General features: G+C 35.1%; 1 protein-coding gene across 7 annotated transcripts in view; it reads left to right on the top strand.

Moving 5' to 3' along the window:
- SENP6 (SUMO specific peptidase 6) overlaps window positions 1-18,181 on the top strand; it is a 118,097-nt gene that overhangs the window by 61,920 nt on the left and 37,996 nt on the right. For 6 of the 7 annotated variants that reach the window (XM_058734502.1, XM_058734505.1, XM_058734503.1 and 3 more), the window contains 3 exons: window positions 2,438-2,583; window positions 9,325-9,622; window positions 15,296-15,528. In XM_058734502.1, the coding sequence (XP_058590485.1) occupies window positions 2,438-2,583; window positions 9,325-9,622; window positions 15,296-15,528 (677 nt within the window). The remainder of the gene's footprint in view (window positions 1-2,437; window positions 2,584-9,324; window positions 9,623-15,295; window positions 15,529-18,181) is intronic. The other variant, XM_058734508.1, reaches the window with a different exon arrangement.

The raw sequence follows: 18,181 nt of genomic DNA on the forward strand, positions 1-18,181 counted from the left end.
GAAGATCATATATAACATCCTATATATTTAGCAGTCTATTAAGTTGTTGGTTGCTTAAGTTCAATATATACTAAATTCACTACCGTTTTACTTCTTCCTCTCACATTTTATGTATATGATGTCATTTTATATTTTATATTTTGTGTATCCTTTGACTAATTTTTGTAGACGTAATTGATTTTACTACTTTTGGTTTTTAACCTTCATACTAGTTTTGTGTGTGATTGATCTATTGCTTTTACTGTATGTTCGCTTTAGCAGTAAAATTTTTTCCATAATTTCCTTCTAGTTATGGCTATTTCTTTTCTGCTTAAAGATGTCCCTTTAACCTTTCTTGTAAAGTAGTTTAGTGAGGATGAGCTTCTTTAACTTGTTTTTCTCTGGGAAACTCTTTAGCTCTCCTTTAATTCTGAATGCTTATCTTGCCTGGTAGAGTATTCTTGGTTGTGGGTTTTTTCTTTTTAGCACTCTGAATGTATCATACTACTCCCTTCTGGCCTGAAAAATCAGCTGATAGCCTTGGTTTCCCCTTCATGTAACCATTTGCTTTTCTTCTGTTGCTGTTAAGATTCTCGCTTTATCTTTAATGTTTGACATTTTATTTGTCTTGGTGTGGTCTCCCTGGGTTAATCTTGTTTGGAGCTCTCTATCTCTGTTATCTCTTCCTCTATCTCTGTTAGGAAAGTTTTCAGTCATTATTTCTTCAAATAAATTATTTGCCCGTTTCTCATCCTTCTGGAACCTGTATAATGTGTTATGTTAGTATGGTTGATGTTGTCCTAGAGGTTCCTTAGCATGTGCTTTTTTTTTTTTTTTTTTAAATTTTGCTTTTGTTCAGCTTGGGTACTTTGCACTAACATATCTTCCAGATTGTTCATCCATTCTTCTGCATCCTCCAATGTATTTTTCATTTCACTTACTGTATTCTTCAGCTGATTGGTTCTTTTTAAATTTTTTATATCTATGTTGAAGTAACATAGATATAATTTGTTCATCTACTCTTTGTTCATGTCTAGTGAGCCTCTTTATGACCATTACTTTGAGCTCTTCATTGGGTAAACTGCTTATCTCCATTTCATTTAGTTCTTTTTCTGAAGTTTTGTCTTGTTCCATTGTTTGGAACGTGTCTCACTGTGCCCTCCTTTTTCTGGCTCTTGCTGTTTCTGTGTATTGGATAGATCAGCTGCTTTCCCCGATCTTGAAAGTAGTGGTCTTATATAGAAGGCATCTTATGAGACCCAATAGCACACTTACCTCTAGTCACTAGAACTAGGTGCTCCAGGGGTATCCCTTGTGTAGGTTGTGTGTGCACCCTCCTGTTGTGACTAAGCCATCACTTTTGCAGGGTGCACTGATGAGCAGGGCTGGCAGAAAGGCCTGGCTGTAGCTGCTGCAGGCTTGCTGATGGGTGAGGTTAACTCTTGGCACAGCAGGCTGAGAGGTCCAGCTACAACTTTTGTGAGCGTGGTTGTAGGCAGGGCACTGTCCCTGTAGGATTGCTCACTCGGTGTGGCATTGTAGGAGTTGCTTTGGAGGCACACATGGGGTTTGGCTGTTTGATTAAAGTGGTTTCACAGGGGAATGCCAGGGTAGCATGAGCACTGCTGCTAAGGAAGATAGATAATGTCAAAACTGGCACCTGCAAGTGTCCAGTTAGCTGGGCTGAAGAAGAGCAAGGAAAATGGTGCTTCCCAGCATTTCTATTCTTGTATATCCCTGCCCCTTTCACACATGCCCTAAACTTAGTCAAATGAATGTCCTTCATATATAACCCAGGTGCTTTTCAAGGTGCTGTTTCTGTCCTGGGTCTTGGACTAAGTGATAAAATGCATTGATCCTTTAAAAGCAGAGTCTTTTTTTTTTTTCTTTTTTTTTTTTTTCCCTTATAGCCTTCAGCTTTCCCAGAGTTAAGGCCTACTGATTTTCAAAGCTCTTGGAGTTATCACTGCTGATTTTCAAAGCCAGGTGTTATGTGTAGCTTGTCTTCTTGGGGCTGATTCCCAGAGCCAGGGTGCCTAACTTGATCCCCTCACTCCTCTGGGAGGGCCTCCACGCCTGTGATACCACTCCCATTTTTGGATTACCTGCCAGGGATTTTGTTCCCGACTGCATCTCTGCCCCTCATACCCTCTCAATGTGTCCTTTCTTTTATACTTTTATAAAGATTTGTTCTGGTAATCTTAAGATTATTTTCAGAAAGAGTTGCATTATATGTAGTTGTTGCCTTGGTGCCTGAGGAAGGAGGTGAGCTCAGGATCCTCTTAGCCATCTTCCCCTGCTCCCAAGTTTTGCTTACTCTTTGTTGTACATTTTGAAACATTAATTTAATCAAACTATAATAATTTGATAATATAAATTAATATTGTTTATAGCAAAAGTCGTGAGGAATTTATAAGATTTAATTTCAGTACATTTGGTTTTTTTCTCCTTCCTTTAGATCGTGTAACAAAGAAAATTGAAGAGTCAGAATCACATCTGGAGTCTGAAATTAAAAGGAAAGTACCACAGAAACGTCATAGTAGCACATACCAGTCTCTATCTCCTCTGTCTCCTGCTTCAAAAAAATGTTTAACTGATATAGAGGTGGGTAGAGAAATTCTTCTTTGTTGCTAATCAATTAGTTGGTATTTTTATCAGTATAACATTTAGTACTTACTAAATTCTAGGGGATCTTTCCTTATAGCACTAGAAGAGACATAGAAAAGTTTTGTTTTGTTTTTTAATGTTTATTTATTTTGAGAGAGAGCGAGTATTGAGTGGGGGAGGGGCAAAGAAAGAGAAGAAGAGAGAGAATCCCAAGCAGGCTCCACACTGTCAGCATGGAGCCCAGTGTGGGGCTCAGTCCCACGAACCATGAGATCTTGACCGATCTGAGACGAAATTGAGAGTTGAACGCTTAACCTACTGAGCTGCCCAAGAGTCCCTAGAAAAAAATTTTTTTTAATGTGTATTTATTTCTGAGAGAGAGTATGAGCAGGGGAGGGGCAGAGAGAGAGGGAGACACAGAATCTGAAGCAGGCTCCAGGCTCTGAGCTGTCAGCACAGAGTCAGATGCAGGGCTCGAACCCACAAACCATGAGATCATGACCTGAGCCGAAGTCAGATGCTTAAGTGACTGAGCTGCTTAGGAGCCTCTCCTAGAAAGTTTTTTTTTTCAACTTTTTTTTTTTTTTTTTTTGGGACAGAGAGAGACAGAGCATGAACGGGGGAGGGGCAGAGAGAGAGGGAGACACAGAATCAGAAACAGGCTCCAGGCTCCGAGCCATCAGCCCAGAGCCTGACGCGGGGCTCGAACTCACGGACCGCGAGATCGTCACCTGGCTGAAGTCGGACGCTTAACCGACTGCGCCACCCAGGCGCCCCTCTCCTAGAAAGTTTTTTAAGCAGACTTTTCTGCCTTCACTATGTCATTTTTTTCATTATCCAAAATGTAAAACACATATATCTGGAAAGAATTTATCAGTGCCTTCCTGCAACATACTCCAAATAATAGCTCTCAACCAGAAATATTTTGAAATTATTTTAAATTTGCAAAAAAGTTGAAGAAATAATAAAACAGCTTACATACATTTCTATTAGATTCCTCAGTTTTCCACATTTGAAATATTGATCTCCCTCCTTTCCACCTTCCCTCTGTATATGTGTGTGTTTCTGCACCATTTGAGTATAAGTAACAAATATGCCTATTTATTACTTTAATGTTTTAGTGCATGTTTCCTTAGAAAAGGCAGGGGAGGGGGCAGAGAATGGGGCATGTTCCTATAAAACCAGAGTATGCTTGTCAAAATTTTAAAATTAGGGGCGCCTGGGTGGCGCAGTCGGTTAAACGTCCGACTTCAGCCAGGTCACGATCTCGCGGTCCATGAGTTCGAGCCCCGCGTCAGGCTCTGGGCTGATGGCTCGGAGCCTGGAGCCTGTTTCCGATTCTGTGTCTCCCTCTCTGTCTGCCCCTCCCCCGTTCATGCTCTGTCTCTCTCTGTCCCAAAAATAAATAAAAAACGTTGAAAAAAAAAAAATTAAAAAAAAAAATTTAAATTAACATGTATCCAAAATTACTGTCTAATCCACAAACTCCATTCACATTTCACCTAATTAATTTCCTTCACTGGAACGGGATCAAATTCAGGATTGTGTTATATTTCATTGTTGTAATCTTTAGTCTTCCTTAATCTGGAATAATTCTTAGTCCTTCCTTGTCTTTCATTAAGTTGATATTTGTGAGGAGTATGTTTCTTCATGATTTATGCATTTTTAAAGAATCCTCTCAAGTGATTCTATAATCTCATCATTGCATCATATCAGAATGCATACAATTTTCACATGATAACATTTATCTTAAGATGTACTTTCCTATATTTGTCCACCTTAAAGTTAATTAGTAGGTATTATTTATTAATAAGATGAGCTGCTGTAAGGTAGAGTGTATATAAAGTATAATAAAAGGATGTACTACTCTAAGGTAGAAATTTTCCTTATATTTACTTATTTCTTTATACAGCTCAATACATAGATCTTTTCTTTTTTTTGAAGTATAGTAGACACAACATGGATTCTTACTCAAAAAAGTTATACTCTGTCACTGTCATTATTTTGATGCTCAGATTGTCCCAGTCTTGGCCCCCAGGAAGTTCTTTAAGCTTGCTCCTCTTTCTTTTTTGACATAACCACATCATTCTTTGAATACTTCCTTAAGTTTTGATGTAACCAGATGGTCTAGACTTCATTGTATCTTCTCTGTCTCAGCTCTAGAGTTATGTATTTCTCCAAGGGCCATTGTTCCTATAAGTGGAGGGACTGTATTTGGGCATTAGTTACGCTTATTGCTAATTGGTATCACGTGTAGAGGCCCTCTCAGTGGGCAAAACTAGCAAATATATGTGTGTTTATGTGTTAATATTTAGTACATGTTAAAATGCATGCATTCACACTGATAGTTCCAGTTCTGGTCTAATATCACAGTGTTTATCTTAGCCTTTCCCACCTTGCATATTTGTAACTTCCTTCTCTGACTAAGAAGCCTGACTCCCATCATTTACTTATTGGTTCAGTTGCTTTTTATCTGATCATTCTCCTGGAGTGCCAGCCTAAGGTTGGCCTAGCCCATACTGGCATTTCCCTGCTGCCTGGCCCACTGCTTGATCCAGGTAAAGAAGCAGAAAGGACACACTGTCCTTCTCTCTCCTAAGCATGCCAGCTGAAAACCTCAGAATTTTTTAACATCTAAAATAAATCTTTCTTTTACTCTTTACTGCATTCCAGTTGTTCTTACTCTGTTCTTAGTGAACATAAAGAATAGATTCTAGCCACCCTTAATGTAATTTGTAATTCTTAAACAAGATTAGTGGGGTTTTTTTCCCCACATGTAGCTTGTGAAATGCTACACTATGTACTGTTTACAAGGAAACAGTCTTTGATATTTAATGAGATTATACATCTTAAGGGTATTTACTAAAAATGACATCTCATTGGTGTCTCATCAGAGACAGGTTCATTCTTATTAAGCTTACTTGGTTATTATTTATCTATAGAGTCTGGCAGATAGTATGTGTTACTGACTAGGATTTATTTTATTTTGTAATAGTCTACCTACCAAGAGGGGGAAAATGAGACTTTAATTAGTCTTTGTTTTCCAAAAGAAATTTTATCTAACATGAAATTATTATGGAAATATATAACTTCATACACACTTTACTAAAAGTAATTGAGCAGTGTTGAGATTATAGTGTTTAGATTGTTAGGTTGATACAGTTCTGAATCTGTAGTTTTTATCATGGAAAATTTAATATTATATTTGGTTCAGCTAACATGCATTTTGTTTTTGTTGCAAATAGTTCCAAGGTATGTGTTTCTTAGCTGATGGAAGGCATATGATAATAGTTTACAGTATAGTTCATTCTGCATTTTAATATCAGAAATTTGAATACTATGTGCTTTCTGTGTTTAGTATCAACTTATAAAAGGAAATATGTGGGAGTATTACCTTTTCATGGGGTTCTTTCCATTGAAATATGTCCTATTTATCTTTGTTATAGGCAATGAAAAATTGGAGTCAGATTTTTTTTAAGTTTATGTATTTATTATGACAGAGAAAGAGAGAACACAAGTATGCACACTGTCGGTGGGAGCAGAGAGAAAGGGGGAGAGAAAGAATCCCAAGCAGGCTCTGCACTGTCAGCATGGAGCCCGATGCAGGGCTTGAACTCATAAGCCATGAGATCATGACTTGAGCTGAAATTAAAAGTGAGACACTTAATCAGCTGAGCCACCCAGGCTCAGTTGCCTCTGAGGCAACTGGTGCCTCAGGTGTCTCTGGTGTCAGATTCTTAAAAGACAGGGTTAGCTTATATGTAGTTGATTCCCACTACAACAGATGGGGCTCGGTTTTCCACATAAATTAATATCTTTAAACTTTTTGGGGGTTCACCAGGATATTTTGTAAACCTATGTAGAAATGGAAGTATTTCTTTGCTTATTATGAAAAGAGTGGGGTTTAGATTTTTCTGAGATGATTAGGTATTTTATCACAGTGTGGTATGCATAGATGGGCACTGCTGTTTTGTTTGAGTTTCCCTTTTAGGTGCATTGTTACATGGCCAACCATTTGAAGTCCATTAGGGAATAATTGCATTATTTCATTTAAATGTACAGTTGACCCTTGAACAACACAGGAGTTAGAAGTGCTGATCCTTGCACAATTGAAAATCTGCATATTAACTTTTAACTCTTCCAGAATTTTATTCATTTATTTACTTCATTTAATTAACTGTTGTCTAGAAGCCTTACCAACAACACAGTTGATTGTCACATACTTTGCATGTTATGTATTATATACTGTATTTTTTTAAATGTTTATTTATTTTTGAGAGAGAGAAAGAGAGAGAGCACTAGTGGAGTAAGGGTAGAGAGAGAGGGAAACAATCCAAAGCAGGCTCCAGGCTCTGAGCTGTCAGCACAGAGCCTTATGCAGGGTTTAAACCCACAAACCATGAGATCATGACCTGAGCTGAGGTCAGACGCTTAACCAGCTGAGCCACCCAGGTGCCTCTGTATACTGTATTCTTACTGTAAGGTAAGCTAGAGAAAAGTACATGTTGAGAAAATAATAAGGAAGATAAAATACATTTACAGTACTGTATTTATCAAAAAAAATATTGTCATGTAAGTGGACATATGCTGTTCAAACCTGTGTTGTTCAAGGGTTAACTATACTAGTATTTCTTTCCCTTATTGACAATAGGCTAAAATTCGAGAGGTAGATAATCTGTCCCATGTTTGTGTCTAATGAGTTATTTGCATAGTTCACCTGTTAACTATACATCCTAAATACACAGGGCACTATCACAAGTGCTATGAGAAAAAAATTCCTTATACCTAGACTCCACAAATAGTATAACAGAATTCTGCTATGTGTTGGCAGAGAAAGAGACATGTTCTTCTTTTTTTTTTTATAATCTACATATGCTGTGATAGTGAACAATGTTCTGAGTTCAGCTTTGCCTTGGTAGAAGCTTGATTTCATTCTTTGTTGTTATCTGGGGTAGATCCTTGAATAGATAACATGGTTTGATAGAATGGCTCTGTTGTGAGTCATGTAAGACAAGGGAAACAGTTTTTGTCAGTTTTCCCTTGTTTAAAACAAGAAAAGACTAGACCAGTGGTCTTTAGACAGTTTCCTAAGTGTATTTAAGGTATAAATTTACATGGAATAAGATGTCCAGAACTTAAGCTTTTAGCTCAGTGAATTTTGAAATTTATGTTTATACAACGTGTTCCTCCTACAACTACTTGATGACTTCTGTCACCTAAAAGATTTAAAAAATTTTAAACAACTATACATTCTCTTACATATTTTTAAGTTGACATTGAACATTTTTTGTTTCAAGATTAAATGGTTACATAGGATGTAATAGTTGACACAGTGAAAAGAGTAACATTTTATTTTATTATTTTTGAGAGAGAGAAAACGCAAGCTGGGAAGGGGCAGAGAGAGAGGGAGAGAGAGGATTCCAAGCAGGCTCCATGCTGCCAGCACAGAGCCCACTGTGGGGCTTGAACCTACAAACTGTAAGATCATGACCTGAGCCGAAACCAATATCAGATGCCCAACTGACTGAGCCAGTTGGTGCCCCCAAAGAGTAACATTTTAAAATAGAGAGTGGTTTAATCACTCTCCTCATACATGGATCTGGTAGCATCCAAATACTATAACACTTGATAATTACTATTTCTTTCTATTATTTCACTGCCAGAAGTATTTATCCACTTATTTCCTATTATATAAGACTCAAAGTGTTAAATTTATTTTTGATTATTTCTGTTAATAGCACACTTGATTAAAACTATATGTTATAAAGTTTGATAAGTTATTTGACATAAAATTATTGGAAATGCATGTTTTAATTAGAGATACTGATTGTTTTTTTCAATTACTTCCTGTGTCTATGAATAAATATTATGCTGGGCATAGTGAGACAATTCAACATCTATTCATATTTTTGCTTCTTAAAGATCTAAGTGCTAAAGAACCTTTTTCACATAAATAAGTACATGAGTATGAAAATAATCCTTAAACTTCTTCTAAATTATATGCCCCAAATCACAGGAAGCTCTACTATCAAGAAACATTTTTAATAATCTCACAATTGTAACCTACACTAGGCCTTCCTTAAAATATTTTTGAAGCACTGTCTTAGAAATCAGTTGTCTTGTAAAAGTTTTTGTTAACCAGTGTTTAAAATTGATTCTTTTTTCCAACATTTAAATTATCCTTTGGTTTGGTTTGGTGGTTTTTATACTCCAGGGCAATGCACCATTGTAATATTTCAAATGGAAGTGTTTTGTTTTTTTAAGTAGGAGAACAATTCTGGCAGGAGATAGCTTGACATCAGAGGCATAATCAAGTCAGGTTTTGGAATGATATGTGGAAATTGAGAATTTTAGATGTTGATTCCCTTAAGATTATTTACGTTCTGTATGCCATAGAAAATCTTTATATAGCCCTTAAGTAGTGTACATGGTCCAACGTAAGGATTGCTGGATTAAGATGGTCCCGAAAATTGCTTCCAGCATCCTGATGCTAAATCCCAAGTAACATGATGTATTCAGGATTTTTTGGCAGCCATGGTGATGATGATGTGGAGTGAGAGACTTAATTTTGAAATCATATTTTTTATTCCATAATGTTGAAATAAAGTGCCAAAGTCTTTTGATTTTTTTATTCTTTTGGAACTTAAGGTTTCTAACCAGTGTGGGTATTGTCCAAAATGTGGAAAAGAAAAGGAAAATCAGACAAAATGCCAAAGTTGTGGTATTCTTTTTCCTAAGGATGTGCAAAGAAATTGCAGACAAGCTATAACTTTGAGTGAATCTACTGGACCATTATTAAGAACATCAATTCATCAGAATTCTGGAGGACAGAAGTCACAAAACACAGCATTATCATCCAAGAAGTTTTATGGCAACAGTCTGGGAAAGATTCCAGTTGATATTATTGTGAATTGTGATGATAGTAGACAGAATTATTTGCAGACTAATGGGAAAGTCATTTTACCTAGGGCAAAAGTAGCCAAACTCACAAACCTGAAAGAAAGGAAAACAAGCCTGTCAGACCTAAATGATCCAAGTAAGTATTTTACTCCCTTTAGTATTATTTATATCAATCCAGTATTTTTTACATATGTTTTTAATGTGAGCATGAGCATATTTGAGAAGTATAGTTTTAATAGGTATTTGTGTCAGTTATATAACATGTTCTTTGGGTAGATGATTAAAACTGTCCATGTAGTTGGAAAATAATAACTGACTTTGTTTTCACCCCATCCATCTTAAATAGTGGGGAGGTGGGGGGAGCACAGACCTTGACCCCGGTCTTAGGTCAAGTGCCAGTTATGCCCAAATTTCTAACTTTGGTCCAGTTCATTTAATCTCTCTGATTTGTAAATGGATTATTTTCTGCCTGATAGGGTTTTTGAGGAAGTAAATGAAGTAACATATAAAGTGCCTACCATAGCCCAGTAAATAAAGTGTTTGACATGTAGAAAGAACTCAATGAAAATTAGTTCTCTTACCACATTTACTCTTCCCTTAAATCTTTTTTTTTTTTTTAAGTTTATTTATTTATTTTGAGAAAGAGAGTGAGAATGAGTGGAGTAGGGGCAGAGAGAGAGGGAGAATCCCAAGCAGGCCCCACACAGTCAGCATGGAGCCTGACATGAGGCTCAAACCCTTGAAGTGTGAGATCGTGACCTGAGCTGAAACCAGGAGTCAGACGCTCAACCAACTGAAACACCCAGGCACCCCATCTTCCCCTAAGTCTTTTTCTTACCTTTAGATATATGTGTGTATATGAAATGCAATACTGTTTGTAATAAGTAGCGAAGATTAGAAACAGGGAGTAGTTGAATAAACTATAGTGTACATAGCTGTAAGAGGAGAGAAAGATCTCATTTAATATTCTATAGAGTGAGTTTTAAGATCTTTAATAACATGAATAAAGCAAAGTACAGATCACAGTAGATAATGTGCTACCCTTTTTGAAGGTGGGAGAATGAATATAGGGAATTTTTTTTTAAAAGAAAGATACACTAAAAACTAATTTTAAAAATAATTGATTAGAAGGGAGGGAACAGTGTAGGAATTAGGGATAGATGCCGGATATCTCCAAACATACCTTTTTTGTAGATTTGACCTGAGAACCATGTAAATGTTTTACATGATTATAAAGCAAAATTAAATAGGAAATTTAAAAAAATCAAAACCAAGATGAAACTAATGAACCTAATTATATATCTGGTTGGTGGCTTGAACACACAGAAGAATTATTTCAAATGAAATTAAATTAAAATAATACTGTGGCTATGCATTCCTGATGTGATATATTTTAAGGTCAAACAGAATTGCAAAGAAATTCTAAGTGCATCAGTAATACTGTTAATAATATTGGTATTGCTATTTTTTGTATTGTTATTTTTAAACACATATATCGATAAAACAAATAAGCAATTTTATTATTATCTCCAGAATCCAAGATTTTCAGTGTTAGAGCAAAGGAATTCAAAAGTAAAGTCAAAGAAGTAACAATCTCATAATTTTAAACTTGGATTGGAGAGAATGGCATGAAATTATTATATATATTCTCTTAGATAGAAGTGAACAATTCTATTTCCCATATTTATGTTTTTGAATACTACTTCTCACTAAAAATAAGTAGAACTCCTCAGAGAAATGGCTGACTCCAGGTCTGGAGCAGGAGTGTATGAGATAAATCTAGATCATTTACTCATATCAGGAAGCATGGAAGCAGTCAAAAACTACTATGGACATGTTCAAAAGACACAGGAGCTAAAATGAAAGGGCTCCTACTGACCAGTAATGGGACTGTATGAGTCACAAAAGGTTTCATAACTGCTATTTATTGAAATATGCCAAATATATTAATTTTTTTTTTTTTTAGCTCGCAATGATATCATCTCCCTACTCCCCCAAAAGAAAAAAAGCGCCCAGTTGGTTACCTTTGGAGGTTGCTTAGGTTCCAAATAATTACTCTGAAAACTGGTAAATGAAAGGGGATGACATAAAAATTTTTTTCTTAAAGTAGATTTTACTTTTTTTAACGTTTATTTATTTTTGAGAGAAAGAGCACGCGGGAACATGAGTGGGGGAGGGGAAGAGAGAGAGAGAGGGAGATACAGAATCTGAAGCAGGCTCCAGGCTCTGAGCTATGAGCACAAAGCCTGATGTGGGGCTCGCACTCACGAATTACAAAATCATTACTTGAGCCAAAGTCAGACACAACCGACTGAGCCACCCAGGTGCCCCTAAAAATAAAAAAAAATTTTAATCTGAGAAATATGTCAAGTTCTATTTTAATTCAGTTCAATAGAAAAACCTTAGCTCAGCGGCCCCTACCTGGCTCAGTTGGGAGAGCATGCAACTCTTGATTTTGGGGTCATGAGTTCAAACCCCACAATGGGTAAAGCAATTACTTAAGTAAATAAACTTAAAAAAAAAAAAAAGCAAACCTTAGCTCATAACAGTGCATTAGCTTATTTTTCAAAAAGAACTATTAAAAAAATTATAACTGTGATGGGTATCAGCCAACAAACACATCTGTTATGATACTATGATGATGTTAGTATTTGATGAATATTTTACAATACATTTTAGTGTTTTATCAGTGCGATATTAAATATTGTTAAAATAATTTAAATCTTTCCTAATAGTGAAGGTTTTACATTTTTATGGTTAGATATGAAGAAAACTTACTTATTAGTTACTGGGTACTATTACTGAGCCAAATGCTATACCATCCTGATGAAGTTTCTAGGATGAGAGAACTAGAACTTAAGGCTAATGTGATTAAGTTAAAAAACAATAAATTCATGTGGTTTTGAAGTGGCTTCAGTAGTTTACTATTCAGAACTTAACTTAGGACCATATCAACCATGCATTAAAACTGTAAGACATAAATTTGTTCTCCTTCCTTGCTCAAAAAATGAACAAACAAAACAATTGAAGACTAAGTATTTTCTATTAAAGTAGATGGAAAAATATGTTTTAAGGACATTTTATACTAGTAATAAAAAATATCATTTATTCAATGCTTACATGCCTTACTTTGTGGTAAAGGTATATACACTAACCAAGTTTAGTTTATTGTAAAAATTATTATAACATGTGAGGTAGGTACAGATATATCCCATTTTATTAATGAGGCAACCCATGATTAAGAAGATTAAATTCTCAATATTATTATATACATAAGGACTGTTGGAGTTTAGACTCTAGAAAACAGATTTTTCTGGTTCAAAGTCTTGTTTTCCTTGTATAGTTAATTATTCTTAAATTCGTGTTCCTATTAAAATAGTTTATTTTCATGAAACTTCTCTTATGTCTTGGGTGGTCAAATAATAAAATGTACAGTGTCTGAAGTAGTGGTGATAAATTCTGTATAGAAAAGTGAAGCAGGTCCAGGGAATAGAGAGTGCTAATTGTTAGATGTCAAGATGAAGAAGGGTGATATTTTAAAAAGGTGGTAAAATAGGCACTTCTGATAAAGTAACTTTTGAATAGAGCCCAAAACGAAGTAAGGAGAAAGACATGCTGATATGTATGGAAATAAGGTTGGAATGTAAGTACAAAGACCCTATATTAATCTGCTTGAGTTCCCATAACAGAATGCCATAAACCAAGTAGTTTAAACAACAGAAATTTATTTTCTCACAGTTCTGAAGGCTGGAAGTCCAAGATCAAGGTGCCATTACTTTGTAGACAGGTGCCTCTTCACTGTGTCCTTACATGGCCCATCTTCTGTGCTTCCACACACAGAGAGAGAAATCGCTGCATTTCTTTTTCTTATAAGGACATCAGTCCTATTAGATTAAGTCCTCACCTTTATGAACTCATTTAATCTTTATTACCTTCTTATCAGCTCTATTTCCAAATTTGGTCACAGTGAGTGTTAGAGCTTTAACATATGAATTTTGAGGGGACACAATTCAGTCCATCATAGACCCTGATGCAGAATCTTATATATTACATAGGATGTATTCTATATACAGAATGAAAGCAGCTATGAGACAAGCTTTTTAAGTATATGTTTGTTGTCTTTGCACACTTCTCATTTCCTTTGAAATTATGGTGACATTGAGCACAATCCGCATTTATGTTAAGTTACTAAAACAAGAGGTATATAGTACAATTCTATCTGTTGCAGCTTCGGGGCTTTAAAGTAAGTTTTAAAGTACATATAGATGTTTTAATGTCCGTTAAGCACCATAAAAATAATTGTCAATAGAACAGTAGACTTCCCCCTTAGTATATATTCATATATAATATATTTCTGTATGGTTTTTCATAAATAAAGCAGTTCATGAACTTTTTTTAAAGCTTACATATATCAGTCATTGTGCCAAATCTTTTACGTATTAAATCATTTGTTCTCATAACAGGTCCTTTGCAATAGGTACTATTTTTGTCCCTAATTTCACAGAGGCAAATAGTAAGTTACAGAACCCTAACTTTCAAATGTGTATAAATGTATTTAGATCTTGTAATCTGGCATGTTAGATTTTCTGTTAATAAAATAACAGTTCTGAAAAAGATCCAGCTTTAGCATTTGCTTCCAAGACTAGATAACAAAATAAAAAAGACAGGTAAATGGTGATGGAAATGATGCCTCTCTGGGGCATATTTAGTAACTAAACATTTACATGTGGGTTTCTAAAAAAGAAAAATGCTTCTTCAAGTTTATGTGTTCTTCCAACACATGATTTTTGAATTGTTTTCTTCACCAGGCAGTTTTAGACTGGGAGTATAGCAGTGGACAAGGCAATGATCTCATAGTTTATATGTAGTGGGGAGAGAGCAAGTAAACATCTAACAACAGAAAACAAAAAGCAACAGAAAATGTATATCAGTTGTTGTGAATAAGCCAACTATTTGCTTCCTTTAGATTGGGTAATGAATCAAAAAGCTAATATTTAATGACCAAAATGCAAAGTGTTAGGGGAATTGCAATCCAGACAAAATCAAACTTTGATGTTTGAGGAACAAAATAAATGGATGGTGTGCTTGGTGCATAAAGAGGGAGAAATGGAGCAGTATGAGAAAGTTGGAGAAGTAGGCAATGGCCAGATTATATACATTTATAAACCATAAAAGGGTTAGGATTTGACTCAAGTGCATTGTGGGTGGCTTGCAGAAATTATGATATAAAGATGGATTTGTTAAGATCCAATATCATTATTCTACTCACGTAGAAGATATAAGAGCAAATTCCCTTCATTTTCAGGTCCACATTCATTTACTCCACAGAATTTACTGAGCAATTTGACACTGGTTCATGTTTTCCTAAGGACCAATTGCGATTTTAGTGATTTCCTATGTAAAATAAAATTATTTGGTCACATGGAGTTTCACACACATTTACAATGCATGCTATTTTGTGCACAGTTTCTGTGCAGGTTATCTTTATACTTGAGACTTTCTAGAACTCTGAAATAGATCTATGACATATGGTTAAATTTTGCTGTAACTTGGGTGTATATCTTGTGTGGGTGATGGTAATGGACTATAGAATACTTTCGTATTTGTAAGTCTATATAAAAAATGCCAGTTCTTTTCCTTTCTTCTTTTCTAATTGTCTTCAAATTTAACTTTTCATCAGATAGAATGGATTGTGTCTTCTTTCATTTTTATTAATCTTGGTTCTAGAAGAGATCCAAAGCAAATTTGGTATATTTCCCATTAACTGACAGAAATGAAATACCTGAAGTATTTAACATTTTCTTTATAGTCATTTTGTCCAGTGATGATGATGATGATGACAATGACAGGACTAACAGAAGAGAAAGCATATCTCCTCAACCTGCTGATTCAGCATGTTCTTCCCCAGCACCATCCACTGGAAAAGTAGAAGCAGCACTAAATGAAAATATCTGTAGAGTAGAGCATGAACTAAGAAGCATTCCAGCAGATTCAGAGTTAAATACAGTTACATTGCCAAGAAAAGCAAGAATGAAAGACCAGGTACTTTTCACATTTATTGACCTTTTACTCAGATTGACTCTCCCCTTTGGGATGTAAATTTTTTTTTGGAGGGTAATTTGACAGTATCTTAAGGAGAAAGAATTATTTATTAAGTAGGGCTTAAAATACCACTTGGAAGTTTATTTAAAAGAACATTAAAACATACAAAACAGATTTCTATTAAACTAAAAGCTTAAAGTGTAAAAAATTTCAAAACGAAGAAAAAAACCAACCTTACAAGTGAAATATAAACACATACTCTTGTATAATCTGGTGGACAGGAAGAAGCTATATCACTGACTTTTAGGATTTCTATGGTGCTGGTAGGAGGAATACCAAGGTACAGAAATACATGCATATTTTCTTTTTTATGAAGAACTTTTTAAAAAAATAAAAAACATACATGTTAAAAAATTAACATGTGTGGGTGCCTGGGTGGCTCAGTTGGTTAACTGTCCCACTCTTATTTTATATTTTATTTTGTGTATGTGTGTATTTATTTATTTATTTAGAGAGAACGTACAAATGCAGGGGAGGGCCAGAGGGAGAGAGAGAGAGAATCCCAAGCAGGCGGAATAGAATCCTCATTGAGTGCAGAGCTCGATGTGGGGCTTGATCCCATGACCCTGAGATCATGACCCAAGTTGACATCAAGAGTTGGGCGCTCAACTGACTTGAGCTCCCCAGGTGTTCCAAACATCCTAACTCTTCATTTTGGCTCAGGTCATGGTCTCACAGTTTGTGAGATCAAGCCCTCCATTGGGGGCTGTCAGTGCAGAGCCTCCTTGGGATTCTCTCTCTCTCTCTACTCCTTCCCTGCTTGCGTGCATGTGCTTACACTCTCTCTCTCTCAAAACAAACTTAAAAAAAAAAAAAAATTACGTATGTGTGTAAATGTTAGGAATTGTTATCAGTATAGATAAAATATGGAAACATACATACTCAGTTGTTAAAATGGAAAAATAAAGTATGATGATAGAAGAAATATGGACTAATATTTTTAATATAATCTTGGGAATGCCTTTCCAAGTATTTCAGCGCAAGCAAAAATAGTAAATAAAGAGATGAATATATATTATTAAATGAAAAGTACAGAACACTGTACCAAAATACCATAAACTGAATTTGATGGGTAGATGTGAGTGGGGGAAACAGTGAACTGTGTGACAGAGTGTGAGTTGGTCCTTCATAGAAGCAAACCATAGAAAAATGAATAAAGGAAATGAATAGAGTTTTTACAATGTAGTGAAGTACTGAAAATGAAATTAAAATACATTTTGTTAAAAAAAATACATTTTGTTAACTGTCAGATTGTTGAAAATTTTTAAAGTATATAATAGTCTGTAATTTTGGTTAGTGTTGGAGAAATAGAGTGTTGGGTGTGTAAATTGGTATAGGTATGCTAGAGGGCAATTAGGCATTAGTTTATACACACACACACACACACACACACACACACACACACACACACCATGATTGAGCAGCAAAAATGCTTGGAGGAGAATAGTGTTGTCATGGGGTAAGATCAGAAAGAACTCACATGTCCAGCATAGGAGGGTTCAGTTAAATAAATAATGGATTTCCATATGATGGAGTTTATGAGTGAACAGTTTTCAAACTGGCACAGTGAATAGTAAGAGTTTCTCAGTGCTCTTTTAGAGGCTCCTTGGGAAAGATGTGGACCACTCGTTTCTAGACTCAGTCTCTCCACTTTGGATTCAACTGGAGCAGCTCTTATAATTACCAATTTTATTATTGAGCTAAATGACATTTTATTTGAAGAAATAATTCTGAAACTGAAAAAGCTTTTAAACCTCTTTAGTAGGTTTCTGTTAATAATTTGGGGAAATATTCATGATTAATCTGTTAATGAGCCTGAAAACTCAGTGTTGAGAAATAAATATGTGTGTGTGTGTGTGTGTGCACAGTTGTAGAGATATAGGTATATATACATACATAATATTTTAATACATATTTTTACCTATACCATAGATCATGGAAATGTTTCTAGAGGGACAGTGGGAGAATAGTGCCTGTCTCTATGCAGTGGTTTTGTTTTTTTCTTGCTTTCTATCAAGATCATGTTTTATTCTTGCTTTCTATCAAGATCATGTTTTATTCTTGTGATAATTATTAATAAAGTTTTTAGTGTAACTTTAGTTACACTTAAATTATATACTCCTAAAATGATATTTTATATTATGATTAATTTGCATGTGGAAGTGACTGAAATTTTAACAAATCAAGTACATTTTAAAATATGTTAAAGAATCTTTTTGTAGTGTAAATAACCATTCCCCTAAATTATCTGTTTTCTAAACAATTGCTGATTTAATCCAAATATTACAGCCGCTATCACTATTACTAGCTAATTTTTATCCAGCATTTTACTGTGCATGAAGCGTTGTGCTCAGCTGCTTATATACTCTACATCATTTGAATAGATACTCTTCTATCTATTTTAGTTTAGGAAAAGAGTTTTAGGAAAGGAGTTTAGGAAAGGAGTTATTATTGTTTTAAAAATCAGATAATTACAAGGTGGTATAGCTATGATATGGACCTAGGTAGTCTGATTTCCCAAAGTACATTCTTGGTGCTATGCTATTACTGTAATTTCAAGTAATGACTAGGTGTAAAGTATAGTATAGCTGGA

Source organism: Neofelis nebulosa, chromosome 6 (genome assembly GCF_028018385.1).
Source record: "Neofelis nebulosa isolate mNeoNeb1 chromosome 6, mNeoNeb1.pri, whole genome shotgun sequence".
In the NCBI taxonomy this organism is placed as follows: domain Eukaryota; kingdom Metazoa; phylum Chordata; class Mammalia; order Carnivora; family Felidae; genus Neofelis; species Neofelis nebulosa.